Raw genomic sequence first — 27998 nt, 5'->3', positions numbered from 1 at the left:
AGTAAAAATTCTAACCAACTGTGATTCATATCTACGTATCTACTTCAAAAAAGGCATTAGTCAAATACAAAGTACCAACAGGTTGAGTACATTAAATTCACCAGTTTTTTAAGGATCTCAACCCTATTTCTATAATTCAGCCCTTATCTTCAAACTGAGTTGTTAGTGTGTAATATAACCTCACTTGAGGTATAACTGAGCCAATGAAAAGCTGAGAATGGCTACTAAAATGCATCAAAGACCAAAACAAAAGTCTGATCTTAAGTCAGTCCTTTTTCATTTGGTAACAAAGGCAATTCCACTTACAGAAAACAGACTCCCACATTTCAAGGGTTTAAAGTTTCATTAGAAAAATCATACACAAATAAAAAATATATTTTTCAAGAATAATGGTTATTTCATTCATCAAATTCATTTAAAACATGAGTTATAGTATAGAAAGAGAAATGACAGAAGAAAGCTTTATACAACCAACCGATCTACAAAACCGGGCTCTTAAAAACAACACACCATATGGTTTTTTTTTGTTTGTTTTTTTTTTTTAAAGTAATGATTTTTTTTTTTTTTTTAATTTGTCAGAGAGAGAGGGAGAGAGAGCAAGCACAGGCAGACAGAATGGCAGGCAGAGGCAGAGGGAGAAGCAGGCTCCCCGCCAAGCAAGGAGCCCGATGTGGGACTCGATCCCAGGATGCTGGGATCATGACCTGAGCCGAAGGCAGCTGCTCAACCAACTGAGCCACCCAGGCGTCCCACCATATGGTTTTAATAAAAGGCAACTGCAATTCCATTTTCTAGGCTGTCTTAAGTTGAGGGTCTTCTGTAATTGGTTTTTAATACTGTTTTCTCCGTAACAAGTTTAAAGATGTCATTTCCTCATCACCAAATACTTTATTCTCAAAACACCTGATTAACCAGTTCTCTCTGTTGTTGCCTCGTTTCTTTTACTTTGCTAAGGAATATATGAAGCTGCTTTGAAGGTCAATCCAAGTCTACACCAAAGTTCTAGCACTTGGATATTTGTCCTCCTTCGCCTCTTAGCAAGTGTGATTAACAGTCACCTGCAACTGAAATTATGATGAACTTTTTCTCTTTTTTTAAGTCTGCCTACTAAATTCAACCTCTTCCTCTGCCCACCGCTGGGAGCACCAACCTCCCCTATCAGACTGGGATTTGGGTTTAGGAGGAGCTGATTTTGTTCAAATTCTCTCAATTTTTCAGTAGTAGTCAAATTATATCTGAGTATAAGATTTTTTAAAAAGAAAAAAAAGTCTTTGTTTCATCAAGAAAATGTTAAAACTTTGACAGAAGTTAACCATCTGTCCCAACTCCGTTCTATCAAGGCTCCCAAACAGCTTTCCATTTGCCACGACAACAGTGTAGGATGCCCATTATCAACTGCTCTTGGCACTAGTATGACACTACAGATTGGGTCTTTTTCACTGTTCTCTTAAAACTATTTCTAAAAGGCAAAAGCCTTCGTAATTAGTTGGAATCTATCAGAATAAATTAGACTCGGAAAGGAAGGTGTTTGTTGCACTGTTAAGTTACATGCACATGACCGAAGGCAGGATGACCTGTTTTTCCTGGATAAAACTACACAATGTGTATAACAACTGCGAGAGAGATTGGCTAAGATATTCCTGCAGCTTAAAGAAATTAAAGCAAAGTGCAAGCCAGAACTGAATGCTAAACAAAGTCCCCCAGTTGGAAATCAAACTACAGTGAAGAAGATATAGAGGCATTAACAGATCAGTGTCTTAAAAAGTTACCGAGGTGGAAAACCACCTCTGTGTGCTCCTCCACGGCCCCCCCTAAAACCACCTCTTTCTCCTCGGAAGTTAGATCGATTCCTTTCTCGGCCGCGGCCAGCAGAAGTTCCACCTCTTCCTCCGCCCCTGGGAGCTCCGCCTCCCCGATCAGACTTCGATTTGGGAGGAGGTGATTTTGGTCGAAGTCTCTCAATTTCCTCTGTACATCCAGTCAAGTAGGAATTAGGAGCACTAAAGTAGGATGCATAGGTTTCTGCATTATAGTTGCTATTTGTAAGAGTTGGTCCAACTGTAAGCCAGCCTGAAATAGAGGGAAAGATTATCTTTTTTTTTTTCTTCCATTTCTCTTACTAATTCTTTAGGAGCTACTTCAAATCTTCAAATGCATTTTTAAAGATGCATTAAAATTAAAAATAAAGATGCCCCTATCACTCATCCAGTATTTTTTTTAACATAACGCACAGCATTTAGTCATTATGCAGATTTCATCTTATTTCATCTTCATGACTGTTAACTTTTATAAAATATCTTCCTTACTGTCTCCACCCACATTTCACATTCTGTGAGAGCAGCATTTAGAAAAAAAATTACACACTACACTGAGTTTGGGTTCAGTGAAAATTTAATAAATTTTATTAACCTTCCTACTTGTAGAAATGATACCATTGTTTTCTGATTAAAATCCTGGAATCAACTTTTGCCTCTACTCTTCCCAACCACAACACTAATCCAGCTGACAGGTACCCGAAACGCAACCGCTACCATGTTGCTCCTGTTCATTTCCATTTTCCATGCCTACTGTCAACCCTCAAACATGAGCCTTTATTTTTCTATTAGGCCAGCCCCCTACACATGTCACAAACACACATGTATATTGTAATGCTCTCCCAGCCTCTCCTCCCTCTGAAAGCAGAAAGCCTAAAACAAACTAAAATATGTCACTTCTCTGCTTAATCTTCTAGGACTCTCCACAAAGCAGATTCATATATATGGTATCTAATGTCTTTTAGGATGAAACCTGAACTAAATTTCCAGTCACATTTTTCATTAATGCTTTTCATGACTTCATTTGAGTAAAAAAATCACTATAGATATAACTTTCCATACAAATCTCCACCTCTGAAAATAAAAATAAAAACACATCATAATGTGGGGTGCCTGGGTAGCTCAGCTGGTTGAGCAACTGACTGCCTTCGGCTTGGGTCATGATCCTGGAGTCCCAGGACTGTCTCTTGCATCAGGTTCCCTGATCTGCAGGGAGTCTGCTTCTCCCTCGGACCCTCTCCCTCTCTCGTCCTCTCTCAATCTCTCTCTCTCTCAAATAATAAATAAATAAAATCTTAAAAAATAACAAAACACATCATAATGTAAAAGAAAACAAAACACAAAACCCCACCTCTGTGTCCATTCTATCCTTTCAACCTGCTAAAAATTACATCCTTCAACATCTAATTCAAATATACATCTTAAATGAAGTAAATAAAAACAATTTCTCAGAATTTGCATTACATGTTGTACCTCTATAGGTATTCAAAAGTAATTTTATCAGCTACATTGCTATACAACTTAGCTTATAAGAAGGATGATTTCTGATTAAATTGTATCTGGAATGGGAAAAACCACCTATTAACTATAAATGTTCAATAAAGACTGATCTTTCAACTATTTACTTTGTTTACTATTTTACATAATTTCATGAAAGTTGAGGCCATGAGTTTCTACAACTGAAATATCTTCAAGTTACTCTGCTCATCAAAGCACACAGAGGTAGCTGATGGGCAGGGAGAGAGAAGAGGGGTGGATTATGTCATACACATAAGTTAAGGCAACATTAAGGATTTTTTTTTTAACATTTTTTTTAAAGGATATACCTTTTTTTAAAAGATTTTATTTATTTGACAGAGAGACACAGCAAGAGAGGGAGCACAAGCAGGGGGAGTGGGAGAGGAAGAAGCAGGCTTCCCATTGAGCAGGGAGCCCGATGTGGGGCTTGATACGGGGCTCGATCCCAGGACCCTGGAATCAAGACCTGAGCCGAAGGCAGACGCTTAACAACTGAGCCACCCAGGTGCCCCAAGGATTACTTTTTTTAGAATGAAAATCAGAGTTTCTTCTAAATTCTTAGGTACTTTTATGGCCAATTATTCTATTGTAAGTTCTTTAACTTTTTACTTTTTATAAAATGTAGGCTGTTCAAAACAAAATTCTGGCTCTTTTCACCTTTAAACTGGATTTCTAACATGCTGAGGCAAAGAGACTGATTTTATATATTATGAATAAAGCAATGCTACTTTTATATTTTCTGAGAAATCAGTAAAACAGAATATACTGATATTTCAATAACACTGCACATAAAAATTGTGCCCTTTAAGAAAAAATTTGTCCATAATAGTCTAATTATTTTCTACTCATTTTTTTTCAAAGTATAAATTCACATTATATTGATTTCATAAAAAGTTAAAACTCTGAAAAGACAACACCACTATACATGTAAGCAAACAAGCTTAGGTATTTTAGTTTCTAATTAAGCCAAGATCTGTACTTCACAAGTGTATGGTTATTTTCTGTGGGATTATTTAACCATTCACTTACGCATTTCTTCAACATTTTATTTACTGAATCATCTGAATGGTGGGTAGAAATTAGTAAATAAGACAATATTTGCCTTCCATGAGATGTATGCTGAAGAAACTGACTAAAACATACGCCCAAATGAACTTGCAGTTCATCTAATGATAAGTGTTATGAAGAAAAAGAAAACAGAGTAAGGGGAAAGAGCGTGTTGGAAGGAGGAAAGTGCGGGGGGGAGGCGTATAAGGGGAAGGTGGCCAGTTTAGACAAGAGTTGTGAGAAAAGGTTGTCAGGTATTTGGATGAAAGTAGAGGACCATGAAGAGACAAGAATGAGTTTGGCATATCTGAAGTACAGCAAGAGGAATCAAACACATCACAAGAATTTTATTTAACACAGCATTGTGTACTATTTCTTGATACCTATATCCCCAGGGGTGATAAAGTTTTTTAAAGATTTTCTAAGGTCCTACCTGGTCGAATTGTACTATCTCTTCCAAAAAGATGAAGGCGTCTTCTACCAAGGCAAAAATGTTCAATTATATGAAAAATTTCAACAGGTTTTTCAATATTGCCAATTTCAGGTTCTTCTGTGATAATCAAGTCAATGTCAACATTAGCATGAATGAAGTCCCCATCTGTGCTACGCTTAACAGTTCCTTTGATCCCCATAAGACAGTGTTCCTAAATAAAAGTAAGAGTAGACCAATTATTCTCTTCATCAGCAGTCTTATTTCCTAACATTTTACATTTCCGATGTCCCAAACTCCAAAACAAACTTCATTTCTCCAAATCTGTGGGAAAGAGTTCTATCGGCAAAAACACAATAGGAAAACCTGGACCTCCAGATGTGAGAAGACTGCCAGGGAAGCTAGACATGACAGTATCAAATTTGGGGCCATTATGTGTTAGAACTGTGTCAATGACCACAGAGTCTTTTCCTCTGCAACACTAGATAACTTGTTTTCTCCAGTTATGGAAGCATGACACTTGACCTTAGAATCTTAAAATGATGTTATAATGGGCTTCATATATGATCCAAGATCAAAAAGATATACAAGATAGAAGTCTTTTTATATGGAAAGGGGACTTTAATTATGTATACAGACTTCTAATGACTCAACATAAAAAAATGAGAAAATCAATTTACTTTTTTGTTTTTTTGACCTCTAATCTAAATGGCAGGCATATGGGTTAAATAAATTTAATCTCTCACTTGACTCCATGGACTATGGCAAGGGTAACTTAGGTTCCTTGAAAAGAACTTTCCAGTCTAGGAAAGATTTAATAAGAAAGACTCTCCCACCAGTTGCTCCCTAAAGAGTGAAAGAACGGAGGACAAACTTTTAAAGCCTGAGAGTAACAGGGCAGTTTTATGGAGCAGAGGTTCTCAGGGGTTCTTGTGTAGGTTCTTAGGATTCTCTTGTAGGAAAAAGAGAAGGAAAAAAATATCCCACTAAGCCAACCAGCTGTGAGAGTCTTGCTGCCATCTCTTTTTTCTGGGCCCAGGGAAAGGGAAAAAATCTGGAGGGGTCAGAGGTACCAAAAGTCCATAATGACTGAGAATTACAGCAGTTTGGGACACACAAGAATACATATTACCTTCTCTAACACAGTGAAGGTTGAGCTAACAAGGTGAATATTTTAAAATTAAACAAAGTACTACTATAACGTTCAATGCCATTTGTACAAATCTAAGAAAAGAACCTTTCTACCAAAATTAAATAGTATACAGTCATTTGGAAAAGCCTGAGGGAAAATAATGAAAATAAAGATAACAAAACAGTAAAGGCAATACCTTTGTTCTCTGGAAGACAGCCTTTGGATCTAAAGTCTTAGTCTTTCCAGGATTGTTTTTATTGGTTTTAATCCAACAAATATCTTCACATCTTCTGTAACCCCATTTGCGTAAACACTAAAAAGAATTAAAAAAAAGAAATCCTTAGTTAAAAGAAATAAACAAAAGTTAAAATAACCAACTGCACTAAAAAACTTCCTAGAGGTTTGAGACACTAAATTCCAAGATGTGACAGTAATTTTTAGTTCAGAAATAGAAAAAAAGAAAAACCAGTCTTTAAGCAGCCAATATACAGAATGCATAGACATATTCTGGATATTAGTATAATATATAAAGTTAAATATGAAAACACAGAATTTTACTAATATTCCAAATTCTTTAATACTACCTTCCACTGGAATCAATAGAAAGGGTTTTTTTTTTTTTAAGATTTTATTTATTTCACAGACAGAGATCACAAGTAGGCAGAGAGGCAGGTGGGGGGGGGGGGAAGCAGGCTCCCTGCCGAGCAGAGAGCCCGATGTGGAGCTCGATCCCAGGACCCCGGGATCATGACCTGAGCCAAAGGCAGAGGCTTTAACCCACTGAACCACCCAGGCGCCCCGAAAGGGGGTTTTAAATCATAAAACACTCACTCCCTCTTTAATCATAAAATTCAACAGATAATTTGATTCCTAGCACCTCAATTTTCTATCCTCTGACAAAGCTAAAAACTACGGAAAGTATTTTAATTGATAGCTTCTTTTCAAACGAAGAGTCTTGCGTTATCTTTATATATTTAATATTAACAACTTCAAAAGATTCAAAACCTTAAAATTGTTGTGTATAGCTCATTACTGGATAAAACTGTACTTTCATCTTTATACAAATAGAGATCTGACCCTTAGTGTCCTAGAATCTGTTATATAAGAACATGTAACAAATACTTGCTAATACACTGCTTAGAGTGGCATAATGAGGGCCCACTACCCAATGCATGTGCTGCATAGCTGGTGGGAATAAAAACATAAGATATACCCCCCACAAATGATCTAAGAGGAAAGTAGGGGGAAAATAACTAAATTGTGCAGTAGAATATTGTTGGTACTGTTCATTTCAGGAATGCCCTTACTGTGTAAAGTAAGAAACACCTCAAAATGAAACTTGGATTTTTATTTTAAAATCTCAAAAATCAAGATCAGTATCTGTTCCTGTCGCCAATTATTTGTTTTGCACTGGATATTCATTATAAACCACAAGGGTCTAAATCCTCATGCCCTAATCAATTTAACAAAAAGCCTGTAAGTATTTCTAATGCTAAATTATTTTTGCAATAATTTTTGGCCAAAATCTGCTTTCACCAATATGACAGACTACTACATAAACAAATACAATAAAACCTCCTAATCATTTTCAACCTAATTTGGGAGGTGGAAGGCAAGCCCAAAGCCAGACATTAGCAGCTATAAAAGGTAAATACCAACATACCTATAAAAACATACAGTATGTTTCTATTTTCTTAGTTTTTCCAGAGCTTCTTGGAGAGGTGCCAGCAAAAAATAGATACCCAATTGGAATGCAGTTATAGTCTTACATTGGAATTAATAAATGACACAAGCAAGGATGTATCTAACAGTCTCAAACTTGTTATTTATATAAAGAATACAAAGTAACTGCAGACTTTCAGGATTTTAGCATAAATTTATCTCAAAATAATCCTACTTAAATTCTTCACCTGTCAAACGGACACTTCCTAAAATTACTAGGCTTAAATGAGATTATCTGCTGTATAACAAGTAATATATCCTAAAAATGGAAGGTGTCATCTAGTAACAAGTGAAGAAATGGAAACCCACCAGAGTAAAAATCTCTTTGCCCAAAGTTTCATTGCTAGACAGAACTGAGATGCAAACCGAATGAAGCCTTCTAATATGTAGCCACATGTTCCCATGATTCTTAGATAAAAAGGCATATGCTACTTTATTTCCATTTAGAAATCCAACAAAATAAGTGCAGTAAGAAAAATAAAGTCCTGAAGTACAGAAAATACAAGATGCTTAAAATAAATACAGGTGTTATGTAACTTCTTTCTCACTCTCATTTGATCATTCAAACCATGTGTTCCAGATGCCATGTTATTTTTCCAATTTGTTTTGGTTTCTATGTGGAATTCAGAAGTTAATATTATTCAGAAGAGTACCTTCTAGCTACTTACAATGAGTAGTAAATGACACTAAGCAGCCTGTTTTTGAGCTGCAGTTTCAAATGTCTAAACTGTTCTGAAGTTGTAACAAATTATATTGGGACTTATTGAACCCTAGTGCTAGTTAACTGAAGAGTACTGCCTTTCATGCATTCTTTTCTGAACATATTTTCTCCTTCTGAGTATTTTAGCAACTGTTCAAGAAACAAAGGACAGAATAACATCTATCTTCAAACTTTTTATATTTTTTCTTATGAATTAAAAATCCAATTTAAAAAAACCATCTTACCACTCTTCCAAGGTCCAATCCCTCCCCGGAACCACACCAGAGAAAGATAAATGATCGAGGGGCTGCAATCTCATCAATTTCTAACTTCATAATCTGTGGGAAACCAAAACAATACTGCATTTTCCAATCATCCTAAATCTAAAAGAACAACCATTGAGATTTATCAGGACTTTAAGCAGATGTGTTCTTTAAATGTACTAATTTTCATTAGCAAATAAATTTTATCCTTACAAATTATTCTGTTTTCTTATTCTATATTAAGAAAACAAACACACACACACACACACACACACACGATTTCATACAGAAAAAGGTTACGGGGGGACCATATTCATAGAATAATGGAATTCTATAAGATGTAGCTTGAGAGCAGCCGTTCATGATTTATAGAAAAAGAAACTGAAATAGGAAGAGGTTAAATTACCCCCAAATTAGGAGCAAAATTCAAATGAAATATAACAAATGTTTGGGGAAGATTTGGTTTCCAGTATTTACATAAGTTCTATATAAATCAATATGCACATTTCATTATAATGACCACTTTAAGTCTGAAATGCCAAAAAATAGTCTAATTTTTCCAAGGAAGACATACAGATGGCCAACAGCCACATGAAAAGATGCTCAAAGTCACTCATCATCAGGGAAATACAAATCAAAACTACAATGAGATATCACCTCACACCTGTCAGAATGGCTAAAATTAACAACACAAGAAACAACAGGTGTTGGCAAGGATGTGGGGAAAGGGGAACCCTTAGTAACTGTTGGTGAGAGTGCAAACTGGTGCAGACACTCTGGAAAACAGTACGGAGTTTCCTTAAAAAGTTAAACCTAGAACTACCCTACCCTACGATCCAGCAATTGCACTCTGGGTATTTATCCAAAGGATATAAAAATACTGGTTTGAAGGGACACATGCACCCGAAGTGTATAGCATCATTATCAGCAATAGCCAAACTATGTAAAGAGCCCAAATGTCCATCAACTGATGAAGAGATAAAGATGTGAGATATATTTACAATGGAATATTACTCAGCCATAAAAAATGCAAATATTTACCATTTGCAATGACACAGATGGAGCTACAGAACATGCTAAGCAAAATGAGTCAGTCAGAGAAAGACAAATATATGATTTTACTCATATGTGGAATTTAGGAAACAAAACAAGTAACATAGGAGGGGAAAAACAGAGAAAGGCAAACATAGGCAAAAATAAAATAGACTCAACTATAGAGAACAAACAGAGTTGATGAAGGGAGGTGGGCGGGCGATAAGCTAAATGGATGATGAGCATTAAGGAGGGCACTGGTTGTGATGAGCACTAGTACTGTATGTAAATGATGAATCACTAAATTCTACACTTGAAACTAATATTACACTATATGTTCACTAAGTGGAATTTAAATAAAAACTTGCAACAAAAATTAATGTATAATTTTGTTTCCTTTGTATGTGTTGTTCCCTTATATGTATTCCCTTGTATGTCACATTGAAAAAAAGTTCAAATAATTAAATCTGTAAATTTCCATACAGTCACATAAAAAACTGTAAAACCAACCATTTTATATGATATTCTTTTTCTTCCAGTTTTCCGCCACAGTTAAGTTTCAGAGACCATGGTTTAAGCAAAAATTTATGTTTCGTTTATTTAAAAAATCTTAACTTTTTTTTTTTAAGATTTATTTATTTATTTGACAGGCAGAGATCACAAGTAGGCAGAGAGGCAGGCAGAGAGAGAGGGGGAAGCAGGCTCCCTACCAAGCAGAGAGCCTGATGCGGGGCTTAATCTCAGGACCCTGAGATCGTGACCTGAGCTGATGGCAGAGGCTTTACCCCACTGAGCCACCCAGGTGCCCCTAAAAATATTAACTTTAGTAAAAGATCCATTTATGTTATAAGCTTACCATTTCTAACTTAATCTAAAAAGAAAAATATTATTTGACAGTAATAAAGGACCTAAGTTACAATATGTATAAACCTGATGAGTTTTATATTCTGACTTTTTAAAATCTTGAAATCTCTCATCTAATACTGTCATTAAGAATATGAATAAGTAATTATGTCACAAACCATATTCCTACATGTTTATAGATGAAATAGATAAAAACAAGTGATGCCACATATTAGTGAAGAACATTAAGCAAATTATTCTCTTGACACTGCAGTTCTAATTGCTAATTGTTGGTATTTTAAATAAGGCCTTATGTTCTTTGCCAAAATGTACTGACCACTACTGACTCTCTAATGTGAAAGAGAATACCTGTGAAATCCTTTCTTATTTACATTTTATATATTGGTTTAACTATTGGCACTTTCTTTAGGAAATTATCACATAAAGGTTAAGAGCTTAGGGCTCAAGGGCCAGACAAAACATTTCAACCATGCCAGCCAGAGCTGTTCAGTAAAATTAAACTGAAATCAAGAATATACATATAGGGGCGCCTGGGTGGCTCAGTGGGTTAAGCTGCTGCCTTCGGCTCAGGTCATGATCCCAGGTCCTGGGTTCAAGCCCCTCATCGGGCTTTCTGCTCAGCGGGGAGCCTGCTTCCTCCTCTCTCTGCCTGCCTCTCTGCCTGCTTGTGATTTCTCTCTGTCAAATAAGTAAAATCTAAAAAAAAAAAAAAAGAATATACATATAAAAGAGTTCCTTTATTTCAAAAACTCTATTAGTCTGTCACATATAATTGAAGCTCTTGTGCCTTTACTCACCAAACCTTAGAGACTGGCCAGAGAAAATAAAGTTCAGCCTAGTTTCAGGTGACACATGAACAATGCAGGGGTTAGTGGCACCAACTCATACCCCCCATAAAAATGCGAGTATAACTCCTGACTCCCCAAAGCTTAACTACTTATACCTACTGTTGACTAGAAGCCCTACCGATAACATAAAGTCAATTAACACATTTTATATGTTATATGTATTTACACTCTATACTTAAAGTAAGCTAGAGAAAAGAAAATGTTATTAAGAAAATCCTAAGGAAGAGAAAATATATTTACACTACTTTTCTGTAAAAAATCCATGTATAATTGAAATCGTGCAGTTCAAACCCACATTGTTCAAGGATCAACTATAATAATCAAAGACATAATGAGATGTTTTTTCAATTTTCTTTCCTTTGATTAAGGTCACAAAGATTGCTTTTATACTACTAGTCAATTTTGATGAAGATATGGCTACACAGATGTTTCTTAAACATAACTGGAAGGAACGTAAATTTGTGCAACCTATCTGGAAAATTCCCAGCAATAAATATCGAGTGTATTATGTCTTTTGCGTCACCTTTAGAACACTATATACTGTTACCTTTCTGAATTTCAATAAGTACAAATTATATTTATTATCAGAGGATGGGAAAAGCCTTTTCAAAGTGGTAATATCTATAAATATGTAAATAAAAGTGTCTGAGGGATTGAGATGAAAGGAAAAGCTTCAAGGAGGAAAAACCAGAGGTATATCCTGAAGATTAAATAATAGAAGTTAACTATCATTAAACAGGAGGACATGCAAGGATTCAGCACCATTTCCTATGAAACACCAGTCTTGACAGATGTCAGTCCTTTCCTTTCCCAACCTCCCTTCTGTGCTTAACACTCCTGCCTACTCTCTCCTTGAAATTCCCTATTCCCTTGGCCCCTATGACATTTATATTCTTGGTTCTCCTCATTTATCTCTGACCCACTCTTTTGACCTCTCTTTTACATGTGCCTCTTAAATGTAAAAGCTTCCTGAAGCTTTACTGTCAATCCACATGTTATCTTAATTAAGACACTATCTTAGGACAAATTCGTCTATTCTCATAGGCTTGATGCACTCATCTTCTGAATCTGTATTTTGAGACACAGATCTGTCCTTTGAGTGACATATTCCTATTACAACCTCCACATCAATGTCTCACATATACCTCAAAATCAACATGTTCAGTATGATCTAATCCCTCTAATCCAGCTCTTCTTAAACTCACTCTTTCTCAACTGGTGAAAAATCAACCCACCTATCCCAAGACTTAAACCTTCAAATCATCCTTAACTCTCCCCCTCATTCCAATCACTAGAGCTCATCACAGTACCTATTACACATTACTGAATTGATCACCTTTCTATTCTTACTACCATTACCCCTATTTATGGTCCCTTCATCTCCTAACTAGGCTACTGCAACAGTCTTCTAACTGCTCTCCCCTTTCCAGACTTTTCCTCTAGTGCATATTCCACACACTAATCTGACCACTGAACTAAACCGGTTAAAGCCCTTCAAAGACTCCATAAGGTCTTCAGGATAAAAGTTTAAGCTTCTAAGAAGACATCATCGCAAGAAAGGACCAATCTATGTTCTAACATCAACCTACAAACCACATAGTCTTTGTCTCCATCCCTTCTGCTCTTACTGTTCTTTCTATCTGGAATCACCATCCTATCCCTTTCTTTATCTGGCTATACACATAAATACACAACTAGTGTATTTATACTGTTAATGTGTCACCTCCTCTTTGTTCACGTACCCCATCCTCCAAGGCTTGGTCAGTTTTTCTCAGATCATCTTATGCAGTCCTCTGTTATAGAACTAACAAAATAATAATGCAATTATCTGTTTAGGTCAATATTTATCCCATTAAATTACATTCTCCTTAAGTCCAAGTACCAGGGTTTATTCACCTTTGAATCTTCAGTACCTACCACATTGCCTAGCACAGAGTAGTACTAAGTATTTATTTTTGTTATTGATCAGCAAAAACAGATAACTTTATGTAACTGACTGAAGTTACCAGCTTGCCTAATTTTATTTAGGAAAATGTGATTTTATCACAATTATATTATACTGAAATTATGTATCTTTTTTACCCATTATACTGTAAGTTCCTCAAAAAGAAATCATGTTTTACATATATATATATTATACTCTAATGTTTACTAAAACTAAGCAAATGCAGAAAGAATTACCAGTCATTCTGGCTTTTGACTCTCCTAGTTATACATCCAAGGACTCTTAAGACTGGAACCGTAAGTCTTCCACAGACTATTTACTCACTACCTCTTCAACTTCTGCCCCAAAAAGAAGAATCAGACCAAAGATAGTGTAAAACTGTCAATGTACCCTGGATCTTCTGCCACATTATATATTATATATTTATGATTCCTAAAAATATGGGAATATTTATAATCTTCTCATCAAATAAATATTCATTGAAAAAGAAATAATTACAATGTAGAAAGTTTCATCATACATCATCCCAAGTCCAGCATTTTTCATTAGCAGTGATGCCAGTTTCTCTGTAATATTCTTCTAAAGGGGGTTCCAGAAGAATCACATCAAATTTAGGTGTCAGTTCTCTGATGTCAAAGGCTTCTATATCTGCTTGTAAGTACCTATTTGATTAAGGCATAAAAAGTGACTAAGAGATTTTCAAATACCTTACAGATAATAATGAAAGGAATTTCTTAAATATTACTAAACACTATTTACAAAGTAATCATAAACTAAGTACTGAACACCTTTTTTATGCAGGAGTATCTTTCCTCAGTATAGACAGTAAACCATCTACCAACACTCTTCTCTACAAGATGGCTATAATCACACTACAAAATAAAATCAAATTCCCCTATGTACATCAAGAATGTACTTCTCTCATTTTTATACTAAAATTCCATATGAGTGTGAGTAAATCTCTGAGCCCCATTTCATCATCATCTGAATCTCCTAAGGACTACCACATTATTTTTTCTTAATTGTTAAGTTAGAAAAACTATTTGTTAGCTTTAAAAGCCTCCTCCTAAAAAATTGTTTCTAAAGATGCGTATAATTTTCTTTTATCAGTTTGTTAGTAGAATTGTTTATATTAATAGCCTTTTCTGGCCACCTAGTATAAATTACGACTAGCCTTTATTGAAAGGTTTTTTTTTATACATAATATTAAAATAATTTAAATACAAAATACTTTAACAGGTTTTTAAATTGGATGAATGTTAGAATCTGCTCATATTTTTCTCCATACACCCGGACTTCTTTGTGGTTCTTTAATCACTAAAAGAATATATTTTAGCAAATTGTTAAATGTATAAAATGTTCAAAGTAAGCTAAATGTGAATTAAGTAGATTTTCCAATTTCAAAGACTTTTTACACATTTTTGAGGAAAACATTATTCTGTTTAGCAAAGGCTAAAATGAACTTTCATAATCCATATGTTAAGACTAGTATCCCTGAATGCTGAGTTATAACTAACCTTTATTTTTTCTTTTCCTTCATCTAAGTTTTCTAAACTTCCTTCAACAAATAAACTGCTTTTTGAAAGGAAAAGTCATTCAAAAACATTTTAAGAAACTCAAGATACAACAAACATGAATTATTTTTCTAAGAAAACATTTAGAGACACTTTAAAGAAATTATCTAGGAAACTAAAAAAATAAAATAAAATGAGAGCACTCAGCACTGGAATGTCAAATGAATCTATTTTACCATACACAGGAAAAGTTTGTTAACATTATATAGGTGCTGAATTTTTTTCAAACAGAAAGGCTACAGGATAAAAAAAAAAACTGCTATTTTAAGCCCGAGTTGGTAATGAAAACTGAAAAAACACACTTACATAGGAGGAGTGTTTGATTTAGCTATTAACTCATCCTTCAGCCTGATGAGCTCCCTCAGTTTGGGGTATTCCTCAAATCTGTCAGCCAAACCTGAGGACAAAAAATAGTAAATACTAAATTTCAATACAATGGAAATTAGTATCCGTGAATTCAAAGGTTATGAGCCCTCTCAGGAGAACACAACAATACACAATCACCACTTTATTTTTGTGTCCTTTTAAAAAAGTTAATTTTGAGTATTTTTTAAATATTTCACATATATATATTTCATATCTAATAACCCTAATCCCAGATGGAGGCAAAAACCCAGATGTTCTAAAGCTCAGTCCAAATTAATAAGCCATTTAATCTCTCATGTTTAAGTTAAATCTGCTCACAGCATTAAGTTAAGCCATTCTGTTCTGAGGGAAAGAAAAGAACAACTGCCTTCCTCTACCATGTCTTCCCCCTTTCTTTTAGCTAAAAGAATTCTTTCTCCTTAAGAAGCTAGTGATTACTGAGGTTTGTATTCAGCTTCTTAAATAGTTACCACAGGCAGAGAAAATGAGTATTTATTTTCTTTCTTATGATTACATATAGGAAGAAACAAAGAATAGTTAGAGATGAGAGAAAAACAGCTGATGACCTTAAATTAATTGGCTATGGATCATGGACACAACCCTAGAACAAATCTAGTAAAGAAGATAATGAGTCCCTAATAGTAGACTACCTCTCACCTCCAAGACAAGTTGTTTTCTTTATGAGTATTTCTTATATCAATATTTATAATTTTAAAGATTTCACATCTCCTTGTCATTATGAACCAAATCCCCATATATATTTTGAGGCTTAAGATCTTAAAAAACATATATAAGTCCTACAAAGCGTACTTAAAAACACAAGACTCACTGTTCCCATGTCCTCAAAAATGTTTTAGATCTTTGAGCTCAGAAGAGATTTTAGGTAAAGCAGCATAATGCCTGTTTAAGCAACTATAGGGATAAGTAGGGCTTTGAATATCAAAGATTCCTAAAATCTTTTATTTGGTTTTTCTTCCCCCTCACCCCAAGAAACATATTCCTAACAATATAAAACATATAAGCATCTCAATTTAAAAACCAAAAGTACAGACATTAATAACCTTAATATCAAAGAGTAAAAGTGAAAGATTTCGTAAAGCCTCTTCAATCAGTGCTTAGAAAACAAATTGCAAATAAAACAAGTTTAAAGATTTTATTATAATCAGGTTTTAATCACAGTAGAATCGGCTCTCACTCTTCTATAACAGAAAATTTAAGTTCTTCTCAATCCGTAATAGTTACCTAAGTACTTTATCTTTGCTGTGGGAAAATATATATCTTAAAAGCATAAAGGTGGATCCTGAAATTCAGTTATACAGCTATCATAAAAAACAGCTTTACTGAAGTATAATCAACATATACAAACACACATATTTAATATACATAATTTGATGAGTTTAGACATATGCATCCATCCATGAAATCATCACAACCAAGGCAACAGACACATCCATCACCTCTAGAAGTTTTCTTGTGTTCCTCTGGGTGTGTGTGTGTGTCTGTGCACGTGTGTAAGAACGCTTAAGATGTGATCTACCCTTAACAAATTTTTAAAGTTTTATTGACTACAGTTAACAGCATTGCTGACTACAAGCACAATGCTACACAATAGATCTCTAGAACTAATTCATCTTGCATAACCGAAACTTTTTATCAATTCAGTTACAACTCCCTATTTTCCCATTCTTCTAGTCCTTGATAACCACTGTTCTCTGATTCCATGAGTTTGACTATTTTACTGTATTTATATTACATATACCCTATTAGGTACTTAAGTATTTGCATATTTGTTCCGTGACTGGCTTATTTCACTTCACATTATCATAACTTTTTACGCTACAGCTAATTTTGCTCATGAAAACACTAAAATCAGTTTCTACTTCAAGAGTAACTTCAAGAGTTGCTTGTGAGCAACACAGAAATAATAAATCAGATAGTATCAAAATTAAATTTTTTCGTGTGTGGCAAATGATGCCATCGAGAAAGTAAAAAGGCAACCCACAGAATGGGAGAAAATACTTGCAAATCATATGTCTAATAAGAGACTTGGACTGAGAATATAAACTCTTACAATGTAATAATAAAAAGGCAAATAACCACTTAAAAAAATAGGCAAAGAGTTTGGATATTTTTCCAAAGTATTTAAATAGCCAACAAATATGAAAAGATGCCGAACATCATTAGTCATCACTAGGAAAATGCAAGTCAAAATCCCTTCATACCCACTAGGATGGCTATCATTAAAAAGACAGGTAACAGTAAATGGGAAGAAACTGGAACCACGATATACTACGGAGGAACGTCAAATGGTACAGCTGCTTTGAAAAGTAATTATGCAGTTCCCCCAAAAGCTAAACAGAGAATTAACACATGACCCAACAATTCTACTCTTAGCTATATGCCTAGGAGAAATGAAAGCATATGTTTACACAAGAATTTTACATGAATATTCATGCAGCAATTTATAACAGTCAAAAGGTGGAAACAACCCAAATGAATGGATAAACAAAATGTGGTATATACATACAATGGAATATTATTTGGCAGTCAAAATAAATGAAGTACTGGTTTATGCCACAACATCAACAACCCTTGAAAACATTGTGCCAAGTCAAAGAAGTCAGTCACAAAATACCACATATTGTACAATTCCACTTACGTGAAATGTTTAGAATAGGCAAATTGCTAGAAATAGAAACTTAATTAATGGTTACTTAAGGTTAGGGGGCAGATGAGGAGGAGGTCATGGGAACTAACTAGTAATGGGTATTGAGTTTCTTTAGTGGAGATGAAAATTAGATTGTGGTAATGACTATACAAACTGGATTTACTAAAAATAAAACAAAACAAAACAAACCAGAATTATACCCTTTAAAATGGGTGACCTATATGGTACATGATAATCTCAATAAAGCTGTTTTTAAAAATGCAGGGGTAATACATTTGAGGGACTTAGTAAACTGGACAGGGGCTGAGGAAAGAATCTCTGAGCTTGAGGATATCTCAAAAATTGAAAAGCAAAGAGAACAAAATCTGAAAAAAACAAAAAAACAAAAAAAAAGCTAGAAAATCCAAGAACCATGGGACAATTACAAAAGATGTAACGTGTGTAAGAGAAATATCAAAAGAATGAGAGAGAGAAGAAATATCTAAAATAAAAATGACTGAGAATTTCTCCAAATTAATATCAGACAACAAACCAAATCCAGAAAGCAGAGAGAATATCGAACCATATAATGCCAAAACCCCTAAACTTATGGCATATCATTTTCAAACTACAGAATGTTAAAGATAAAGAAAAAATCCTAAAGAAACCAGAGGGAAAGAACACCATGCCTACAGAAGAATAGAAAGATAAACAAAAAGATAACAGTTATATCCAGTATCTTAGAAACACGCAAGCAAGAAAAGATTGGAGTGAAATATTTAAAGTGTTGAAAGGAATAAAACACCAGCCAAGAATCCTATACTCTGTGAAATTATTCTTCGAAAGTGAAAGAGAAATACTTTCTTAGAAAAAAAAAATTGAGGAAATTTGTTGCCAACAGAGTCGGCTTGCATGAAATGTTAAATTCTTTAGAGACAAGGGAAAAAATAATATAGGTGAGAAAATCAGGCCTACAAACAAAAGGCAAAGCACCGAAGAGGGCATAAATGAAGGTAAAATAAAAATGCAAGGATAGTCACAGAACCAAACTGAAGAAGGAAGGAAGGAAGTGAGGAACACTGCTGGAAGGAAAGGAGGGTATACTAGAAGTATGGAGAATAAAAATAGGAAGCCAGGAAAAATAATTCTGGAATTAGAAAAGCCAAGCCAGGAAAAATGATTTTGTTAGAAATAATCCACAAAATGGATAAAGTACATGCATGTAATCAAGAGTTAGCAACAGCATATTCCCAACAAATCTAACATACCTACATCCCTGATGAAATTTTGAGGTCTATGTCCAGTGTCTACAAAATGTTGGCAGTAATCATTATGGGGATTTAAACTCTGCGTTCCCTAAAGAAAAAGTCAAAATTAAATTAAGAGCATTTTACTCTAATGGCAGATACACTAACTCTGTACTTTATTTTTTATTATGAGGCCATACAAAATAGAAGTTGATACATAGATTAAAAAAAATTAGTAATATTTGGAAACACAACTAAAATGACAGTAATACTCTTTAGTGGCTAAAGACATTGATATAGCATTATCTCATCCTAAATAGCCAAGTATCAGAAGATTATTTCAAGAATAATTTTAAATTATTTTTATTTTATAATGATGATTCCTCATAAACTGAAAAATATTGAAAATAGTAAGTATTTAAAATTTTTTCATGCATAGAGCTGAAATGTGAAGACTTATAATATGAAAATTTATTTACCTTAAGAAAAGTACTAGAATCTTTATAAATCTCTTCTTCATAAGGCAAATTCTCTTCTTCCTGTTGCATTTCTAATTCATCCTTGGAAAAGGAAGATTAAACAGACATTTTATGTATGGAAGGAATATTTTATGTATTTATGATATCTTGAGTAGTAAGACTCAATATAACTTCTTTTTTTAAGATTTTATTTATTTGATAGAGAACATCAGCAGGAGGAGCAGCAGGCAGAGGGAGAAGGAACAGGCTCCCTGCTGAGCAAGGAGCCTGATGTGGGGCTCAATCCCAGGACCCTGGGATCATGACCTGAGCCAAAGGTAGATGCTTAACCAAGTGAGTCACCCAAGCACCCCAAGACTCAATATAAATATTTCATTTCCCTAAGATATAATTTTTCAAATTATCATTAAAGTCAAACGCTGAAGTCTTGGCATGCTTTTCATTACCTAGTTATTTTTAAAATAAATAAAAATTTCCTTTTCATTCTCATCAATAAATACCTATCTATAACTACTGATTTTGTTGACTGAATTGTCTAATATTATTTATCTCGTCATACTGTGAATACTGGGATTTAGCTCAAATCATGAAAGACATGACCACCAATGGGAAAATTTTATTTCTCTTAAAAACCATATGAAACTACTATTTTTATCAGATGGTAAGAAAGTAAACAGTCTTATTTCTGATACGGAAAAAGCTTATTGGTCTGGAGAGAAAATCAAACCAGCCACAGCATTCCCTTTGGCCAAAACCTAATCTAGAGCAAGGCCCTCACTCTCTTCAATTCTATGAGGCCTGAGAGAGGTAAGAACACCACAGAAGGAAAGCTGGAAGCTAATAAAGGTCAGTTCATGAGGTTTAAGGAAAGAAACCATCTCCATAACATAAAAGCATAAGGTGAAGCAGCAAGCACTGATGTGGAAGCTGAGCAACCCTGAGGCAAGACCCTCCACCAGCAAAAAAAAAAAAAAAAAAGATTAAAACTCGCTGAAAAGCTCAAAAGATGGCTAGCATTTTTTAGCAATAAAACATTTTTTTTTAAGTTTTTTTATTTATTTGTCAGAGAGAGAAAGAGAGAACACAAGCAGGGGGAACAGCATGCAGGATAAGCAGGCTCCTAGCTGAGCAAGAAACCTGATGTGGGACTCGACCCCAGGACACTGGGATCACAAACAGAGCCAAAGGCAGATCCTTAACTGACTAAGCCACCCAGGCATCCCAGCAATAAAGTATTTTTAAATTAAGGTATATATCTTGCTTTATTAGATATTAATGCTACTGCACATTTCACAGACTATAAGATAGTGTAGACCTAACTTTTATATGCAATGGGAGACCAAAAATTTCACTTGACTTGCTTTACTGCGATATTCACTTCTTTGTGACGGTCTGGAACCAAACCTGCAGTATCTCCAAGGTATGCCTGCATACATAGGCTACTGACATTTACTTTAGAAAGCTTAAAATTGAGCTTTCATTAAATTTATTTTCTGGATAAGAATCTACTGTGGGGCGCCTGGGTGGCTCAGTGTCTGCCTTTGGCTTGGGTCATGATCCCCTGGGACTGAGCCCTATGTTGGGCTCCCTGCACAGCGGGGAGTCTGCACTCTCCCTCTGTGCACTTTCTCTCTTTCAAATAAATAAATAAAATCTTTTAAAAATAATAAAAATAAATTTAAAAGAAAAAGAATCTATTATTGTAAGGATTTATATTTTTCTTGACCAGAAAATTGCCCTGTTCTCTACTTGCCTTATACTCTTCCATTTTGTCTTCATCTGTCTCTCCTTCATCCTGATACTTACGTTTCGCATTTGGAGCAGAGGTGTCGTAGGAAGCCCTGAAAATTAAAATTGAAGTGTCACACACAGATATAGAAAGATGTATAAATGGCAGCTATTAATAATATTAAATAACAGTTTATAAAAACAGAACAAGGCAAATTTTTTCTGATTAAACAGTATTTATTCATTCAACTAGTTTATAAATTAAAAAAAAAAATCACACAACCTGATTGTCAATTCTGTATTTTACTTTTAGGAGAAAGCAACCAAATCAGAAAATAAGCTTTTATAATGGATGTATGGCAAAAAGAAACTTCTATATTATATATCATTCTGAATTGCCTTAAGCAAAATTGATATTCAAATTAATAACCAGAATATTGAAAAATTCTGAAGTGCTTTATGAACTACCAAATGAATACCACTTTTAGGGTAAAGTATGTTTTTCTTTAAAAGAATTTGTAAATATAACTATTTAATCCATGGTGTATAAGCTAATTCTTAGTCTAAAATTCCATTCTAACTACTTTATGAATGAGTACTATATTCAGAAAGTGTTTCATAGTTCATGAATACTAAAAACCAAAAATCAGTATTTCTGAAATCTTTACTTTGATGCTTGTCATAACACACTTCATACCTAGGATTATTTGTTTGTTAAAAAAATAACCAGGGGTGCCTTGGTGGCTCAAGCAGTTAAGCGTCTGCCTTTGGCTCAGGTCATGATCTGGGGTCTTGGGATTAAGCCCCATAATGGGGGGGGGGTCCCTGCTCATCGGGGAGTCTGCTTGTCCCTTTCTCTCTGCCCCCCAGCCCACTAATGCTCTCCCTCTAATAAATTTTTTTTAAAAAAGCAAACAATAACCCTTTCACAATATTAACATGTCGCTTAAAAAAAAAAAATGATTTAACTGACCTGCAAGTTTCTCTTGTTTCAGCAATTTCTCTCTGCTCATCTTTGCTATTTAACACAGCACCAATGCTATCCGCACTTTCTGCTCCCAACTGAGAAAAGACAAAAACCAAAAATTAGATCATAATCCACTGGATAGCCTTTCCTGCCTGAGTAGCAACACTGAATATATCAGGTATTTGAAAACAAACAAACAAACAAATAAACAAACAAACTCTAACTCCTTCAGCAGGCAAGTGGATTAATTACCTTGCAGGAAAAACAGGAAATACCTTGGAACAAAACCATGTTAATTAGGAACAAATCTGAGAGCTAGCAAGCATTTTATACCTTCAGTTGTATTTGAAATTAAGACAATTTTAGCCATCCTCTACTTTTCAAGTAAATAATAAAACATAATTTAGTAGTAGTAGCAAAAAAAAAGCAGCTCACATATAGTGTATATAGAGTGGTAGGCATTAACACTTTGTATCCATCAGCTCCTATATTATACCTTATTTTGTGCTGTAATAAATATTTATCCAGTTTTATTCAAGCCAAGTCTTTATACAATGATTTATAGGCACAACACTGAATTTTAATAATACCTAAAAAATGGCAATGCAAATTCTGTTTGGCAGTCAGGGAAATTCTGCAAAATACAACAAATAACTAGTTGAGATAAGCTGGCTACACAAAATGGGATCAGTTCATGAACATCTTTTTTTTTTTTTTAAAGATTTTATTTATTTATTTGAGAGTGAGAGAAAGAGCACAAGAAGGGGGGATAGATGGGGGGGGAGCAGGCTCCCCACTGAGCAGGGAGCCCAATGTGGTACTCAATCCCAGGACCCCGGGATCATGACCTGAGCCAAAGGCATATGCTTAACCATCGAAGCCACCCAGGCACCCAGTTCATGGACATCTTTAAAAGCCAAATGAAGGGGCACCTGGGTGGCTCAGTGGGTTAAGCCACTGCCTTTGACTTAGGTCACGGTCTCAGGGTCCTGGGATCCAGCCCCACATCGGGCTCTCTGCTCAGCAGGGAGCCTGCTTCCACCTCTTTCTCTGCCTATCTTTCTGCCTACTTGTGATCTCTGTCAAATAAATAAAATCTTTTAAAAAAATAAATAAATAAAAGCCAAATGAACAACTGAGGGACATGAAGCCATGAGGGACAATTTTTATATTTTATATAAAGGGACAGTTTTATATTTTTAAGCAGGGCATGGGGAAATCTGCATTAAATAGTCTCTTTAGCTCAGGAAAGGGAATATACTAGAAATATCAGAGCTACAAGTCCCTAGCCTTGATCTTAAGCAATCACCACAGCCTTTTTAGTCTGCCTACTTCATGACTCCCCTAAGGTTTCTCAATGACAGATCTCTTACTATATATCAAATGTTCCTGACATTTTAACTCTCCCATAAAATCTTCCTGAACCCTACTCTCATTAGTTAAAAGACACTACTACTTCCCATAGTTAAAATGATTTCTAATCTTCCCATGACTGACTCCTCTCTCTTCAGGTCTCAGATGAGGACAAGTGATTTCCTTAAGGAGTACATAGAAATAGATAGCCTCCTTCCACTTTTCTCCCTTTTATTTCCTTATTTGGATCATAGTACTTAACACAACTTTCAATTATTTTAGGTCTTACTTTTGTTTACTTCCTGTTTATATTGTTTCAAGGTCTTTATCACGACTTCTGATTTTACACTTAAAAAAAATTTTTTTTAAGATTTTATTTATTTATTTGACAGAGATCACAAGTAGGCAGAGAGGCAGGCAGAGAGAGAGAGGAGTAAGCAGGCTCCCTGCTGAGCAGAGAGCCCGATGCGGGGCTCGATCCCAGGACCCCGGAACCATGACCCGAGCTGAAGGCAGAGGCTTCAACCCCCTGAGCCACCCAGGCGCCCCTACACTTAAATTATTTTATCTTTACTTTTGTTTACTGCTCTGCAAGTTACATCTAAGTTCTCTAAGCAGATGAACTCTGTCCTCTTGGTATCTGTATGTTCAGCAGCTTGTATAATGCCTGACTCAGAGTAGATGCTCAATATTTGAATGAACCAATCAGATTTCCTACTACATTAGAATACAATGTATTACAATAGAAATACTTTAAGTTAAAATTCTGCTCACATATATAATTGTCCTCACATGCTCCAAAAACAAAAAACAGAACTGTGGAATGACTGGAATAAGTAAATCATAGATTTTCTGTTATGGAAGCACTAAATATGTTATTTTAATAATTTTGACAATTTGGTATCATTTTAAGCATATACGATTTTTTGGGGAACAAAGCTATAGCTAAGTAAAAAGCAGGTGTAAGTTGCTGACATTTATATTCTGTATAACAATAAGTAATGTAAGTAGTGTACTCAACAGTAAGGACAACGAAAACCAGCTAGAAGAAGACCTTTAGCCAGAGAGATCAAGACAGTTTTCATTACAATGTTCTGACCTGAGCTGTGCTACAGTAGATTCACAGAAATCAGAAAGGAAGGAGGACAGAATGGAAGTTGGTGCAGCCACTTTGGAAAACAGCGTGGAGATTCCTTAAGAAATTAAAAATAGAGCTACCCTATGACCCTGCAATTGCTCTACTGGGTATTTACCCCAAAGATACAGATGTAGTAAAAAGAAAAGCCATATATATCCCAATGTTCATAGCAGCAATGGCCACAGTAGCCAAACTGTGGAAAGAACCAAGATGCCCTTCAATAGACAAATGGATAAAGAAGATATGGTCCATATACACTATGGAGTATTATGCCTCCATCAGAAAGGATGAATACCCAACTTTTGTATCAACATGGAAGAGACTGGAAGAGATTATGCTGAGTGAAATAAGCCAAACAGACAGAGTCAATTATCATATGTTTTCACTTATGGAGCATAAGGAATAACATGGAGGATATTGGGAGATGGAGAGAAGTGAGTTGGGTGAAATCGGAGGGGGAGACAAACCATGAGAGACTGTGGACTCTGAGAAACAAACTGAGGGTTTCAGAGGGGAGGGGTGGGGGGTTCGGTAAGCCTGGGCACGTACTGCATGGAGCACTGAGTGTGATGCATAAACAATGAATTTTGGAACACTGAAAAAAAAAAATAAATTTTCTTTAAAAAAATAAACAAGGGGCTCCTGGGTGGCTCAGTGGGTTAAAGCCTCTGCCTTTGGCTCAGGTCATGATCCCAGGGTCCTGGGACCAAGCCCCGCATCAGGCTCTCTGCTTGGCAGGGAGCCTGCTTCCCCCTCTCTCTCTGCCTGCCTCTCTGCCTACTTGTGTTCTCTGCCTGTCAAATAAATAAACAAAATCTTAAAAATAAATAAATAAATAAATGATAAAAGCAAAAAAAAAAAAGGAAGTACAATTTTTTAAAAATCGTAAAGTATAAATTGCACAACCACATCTGGAGAGTAATCAGTGTTGTTCAAATAGAGAAAACAATTGAAAGAAAGGCTGAAATTAGTTGCTAAAGTGGAGGTCTGTCATTGATTACATCAGACATTCTTACTTAAGTGGAAATAGTTCCTAACCAACTAGAAGACTAGGGAGCAGCTAGTGTACTGAAAAGAGCATGGAAAAGCCTAAAACTAAAAGCTTGCAACCTTATAAACTTTGTGGACTTCAGCATGTAACTTAAACTCTTTGAACTCTATTTTCTTCATCTATAAGATGCAAATAGCATCTGACTTGCAGGACTGAAGATAATGTATATAAAAAGCTTAGCAGAGTCTTGATTCATTAAAGGTACTTAATAAAGGCACCCATCATTAAATTTTTCACACTATGCAAGCTTTTTTAGGATAAGGACCACTTTTTATTTATAGTTGAATTGCCAGGGGCTTACTAGATCCCCTCGTGTATAATAAGACACAAAGTAACCATTTATGAATGCATTTTGAGTCAAAGAAAACTAAACTAAAACTAAAATCTAAAAAAACTTAAAAAACTAAAAAATAAGAACCTTACTTGGTGGTAACAAAGCTACTGAATATTCTGAAGCCAACACAATAAAAGAAGGTACAAGAAAGAAGGCTTGGAAAAGATACCTGATTTGTCCCAGATCATAATGCTAGAGGGACAGAACAGGTCTGATTCCAAATTCCCACATTTTTAACACTATATATACCATAAGCATGTATGACTATAAATACCATAACCATATATGGTTTTATACGCCATAACCATATATGGTATATATATACCATATATGGTTATATATATTATAACGCTATATATTTAATATATATATACACACCATAAACCTTTTCATCAGATCATAAGAGTATAGGTTTCAAATTTTCATTTACTAAAACCAAGATTCATTACTGAAAAATAACAGTAAGATGCCTCATTAAAATCTCGTAGTATTTCCATCACTTTTAGTGATATGAATGGTAGGATGGGAAACACAAACTCTGACTCTAAGTAGAGGTGTACATCTGCATTTTCTGCATGTGTACTCTCCTGATCAAGTGTTAATTTACACACGAGCTTTGGAGAGACTCACCTGGGTTCAATTTTCTGGCCTAGCGGTGAGTGACACGGGGCAAAAACTACCTAACCTCTCTAGCCTGTTTCATTATTTGGTGAGGGAATATCTATTCCAAGTGTTTACTGTGGCTTAAACAGAGTGAGAATTCAAATATTAGCGGTGCGTGATGACGAAGATACAGTACTTAGCAACACACAAGATGTACAAACTAAAACTTACACTCAGGCTATTTCTAATGCAGTCTTTAGATATGATCCCAAAGAAAACACTATAAATCTATTTCACAAGGAAGCCACAATCTCAAGAACTAGGTACTAAGAAGAAAGGCCTGACACAGACGACCATTTAAATAGTTTAGAGAAACTTAAGGGATAACAAATCACTTTTCCTGGCGCGAACTACAGTAATTTATTTACAAAACCAAAGCTTTGTATCCCCATCATTGAGCCCTGCGCCAGACACTTGGCGCGCATTCCATAATGGTTGCTGAGGACCAATCGTGGCGTTCGGTTTAGCAACATAATGACCGCGGCACAGATGAAGAATATTCAGGGTTCTGCCGCAGTTAAGAGCAAGAAAGGCAGGTAGGCCTAGGGATCAGGGCTGCGGAACCAGGGAAGTAAGCACCGCAATGCGTAGGCAAAGACAGAAAAGAAAGAGGGGGAGGAGGAAGAGAAGGGAACCGCGCACGCGCATTCTCGATTCCTCCCTGGGCCGCGGACCTGCTGTGCAAGGAGCTGTCGCCGTAACTTCTGCCGCTCCCGGATCTCCTGCAAGCGGCTGTCCATGTCCCAACTCCTGCTTCCCACTGCCCCCAAAACCTGACAATTAGCGGATGAAAAACCACCCGACTTTTCTTCTGAGTCTGTGGAACACAAGATTCACCGGGATCTTCAGGCACCCGGTATTCCTCACCCTTTCCTCAATAGGCACTTCCGGCGCGGCTGGTATTGGCTCCACCGAGCCCGGAAGTCCCACCTCCTTCTGGACGCCAGCGATTTGACGCTGCCAGGAAGGTACCCGATGAGGGATGTTGTGGCGGCGGATCGGTCTGTCGGAAGCGCTTCTGTCGCCTGCGACTGCGTCTGTCAGAGCCGCTCCAGGGTGGGTCCACCTCCGGGTCTCTCGTTTGCCCTCCCTTGGGACATCAGGCTTCTTTGGTGTATCAGCACTGTTTACGAGGT

At 35.6% G+C, this 27998-nt stretch overlaps 1 protein-coding gene across 1 annotated transcript; it reads right to left on the bottom strand.

The window, feature by feature from the left end:
• Window positions 1–753: 753 nt before the first annotated feature.
• On the bottom strand, window positions 754–27748 carry METTL14 (methyltransferase 14, N6-adenosine-methyltransferase subunit). Its single transcript, XM_047718317.1, has 11 exons — window positions 27537–27748; window positions 22330–22418; window positions 21382–21469; window positions 19629–19709; window positions 19171–19258; window positions 15196–15286; window positions 13836–13977; window positions 8609–8701; window positions 6138–6254; window positions 4813–5023; window positions 754–2070 (listed from the first exon to the last, which is right to left on the bottom strand). Exons 1-11 carry the CDS (start codon window positions 27600–27602, stop codon window positions 1766–1768), a joined length of 1371 nt encoding a protein of 456 aa, XP_047574273.1. The 5' UTR covers window positions 27603–27748; the 3' UTR covers window positions 754–1765.
• Between the last annotated feature and the right edge of the window lie 250 nt (window positions 27749–27998).

Source organism: Lutra lutra, chromosome 2 (assembly GCF_902655055.1).
Source record: "Lutra lutra chromosome 2, mLutLut1.2, whole genome shotgun sequence".
NCBI lineage: Eukaryota > Metazoa > Chordata > Mammalia > Carnivora > Mustelidae > Lutra > Lutra lutra.
Note: the sequence above shows the minus strand (reverse complement) of the source record. Positions and strands in the feature narration are given on the sequence as shown.

What these genes read in the sequence shown, in the direction of transcription:
- METTL14 (XM_047718317.1), bottom strand. Translation starts at nt 27,602, where the DNA reads ATGGACAGCCGCTTGCAGGAGATCCGGGAGCGGCAGAAGTTACGGCGA. An exon ending in ACAAAATGGAAGAGTATAAG is followed by an intron (nt 19,710 to 21,381) that starts GCAAGTAGAGAA and finishes TCCTTTTCCAAG; the next exon opens with GATGAATTAGAAATGCAACA. An exon ending in CTGTCTTCCAGAGAACAAAG is followed by an intron (nt 5,024 to 6,137) that starts GTATTGCCTTTA and finishes ACTTTTATTTAG; the next exon opens with GAACACTGTCTTATGGGGAT.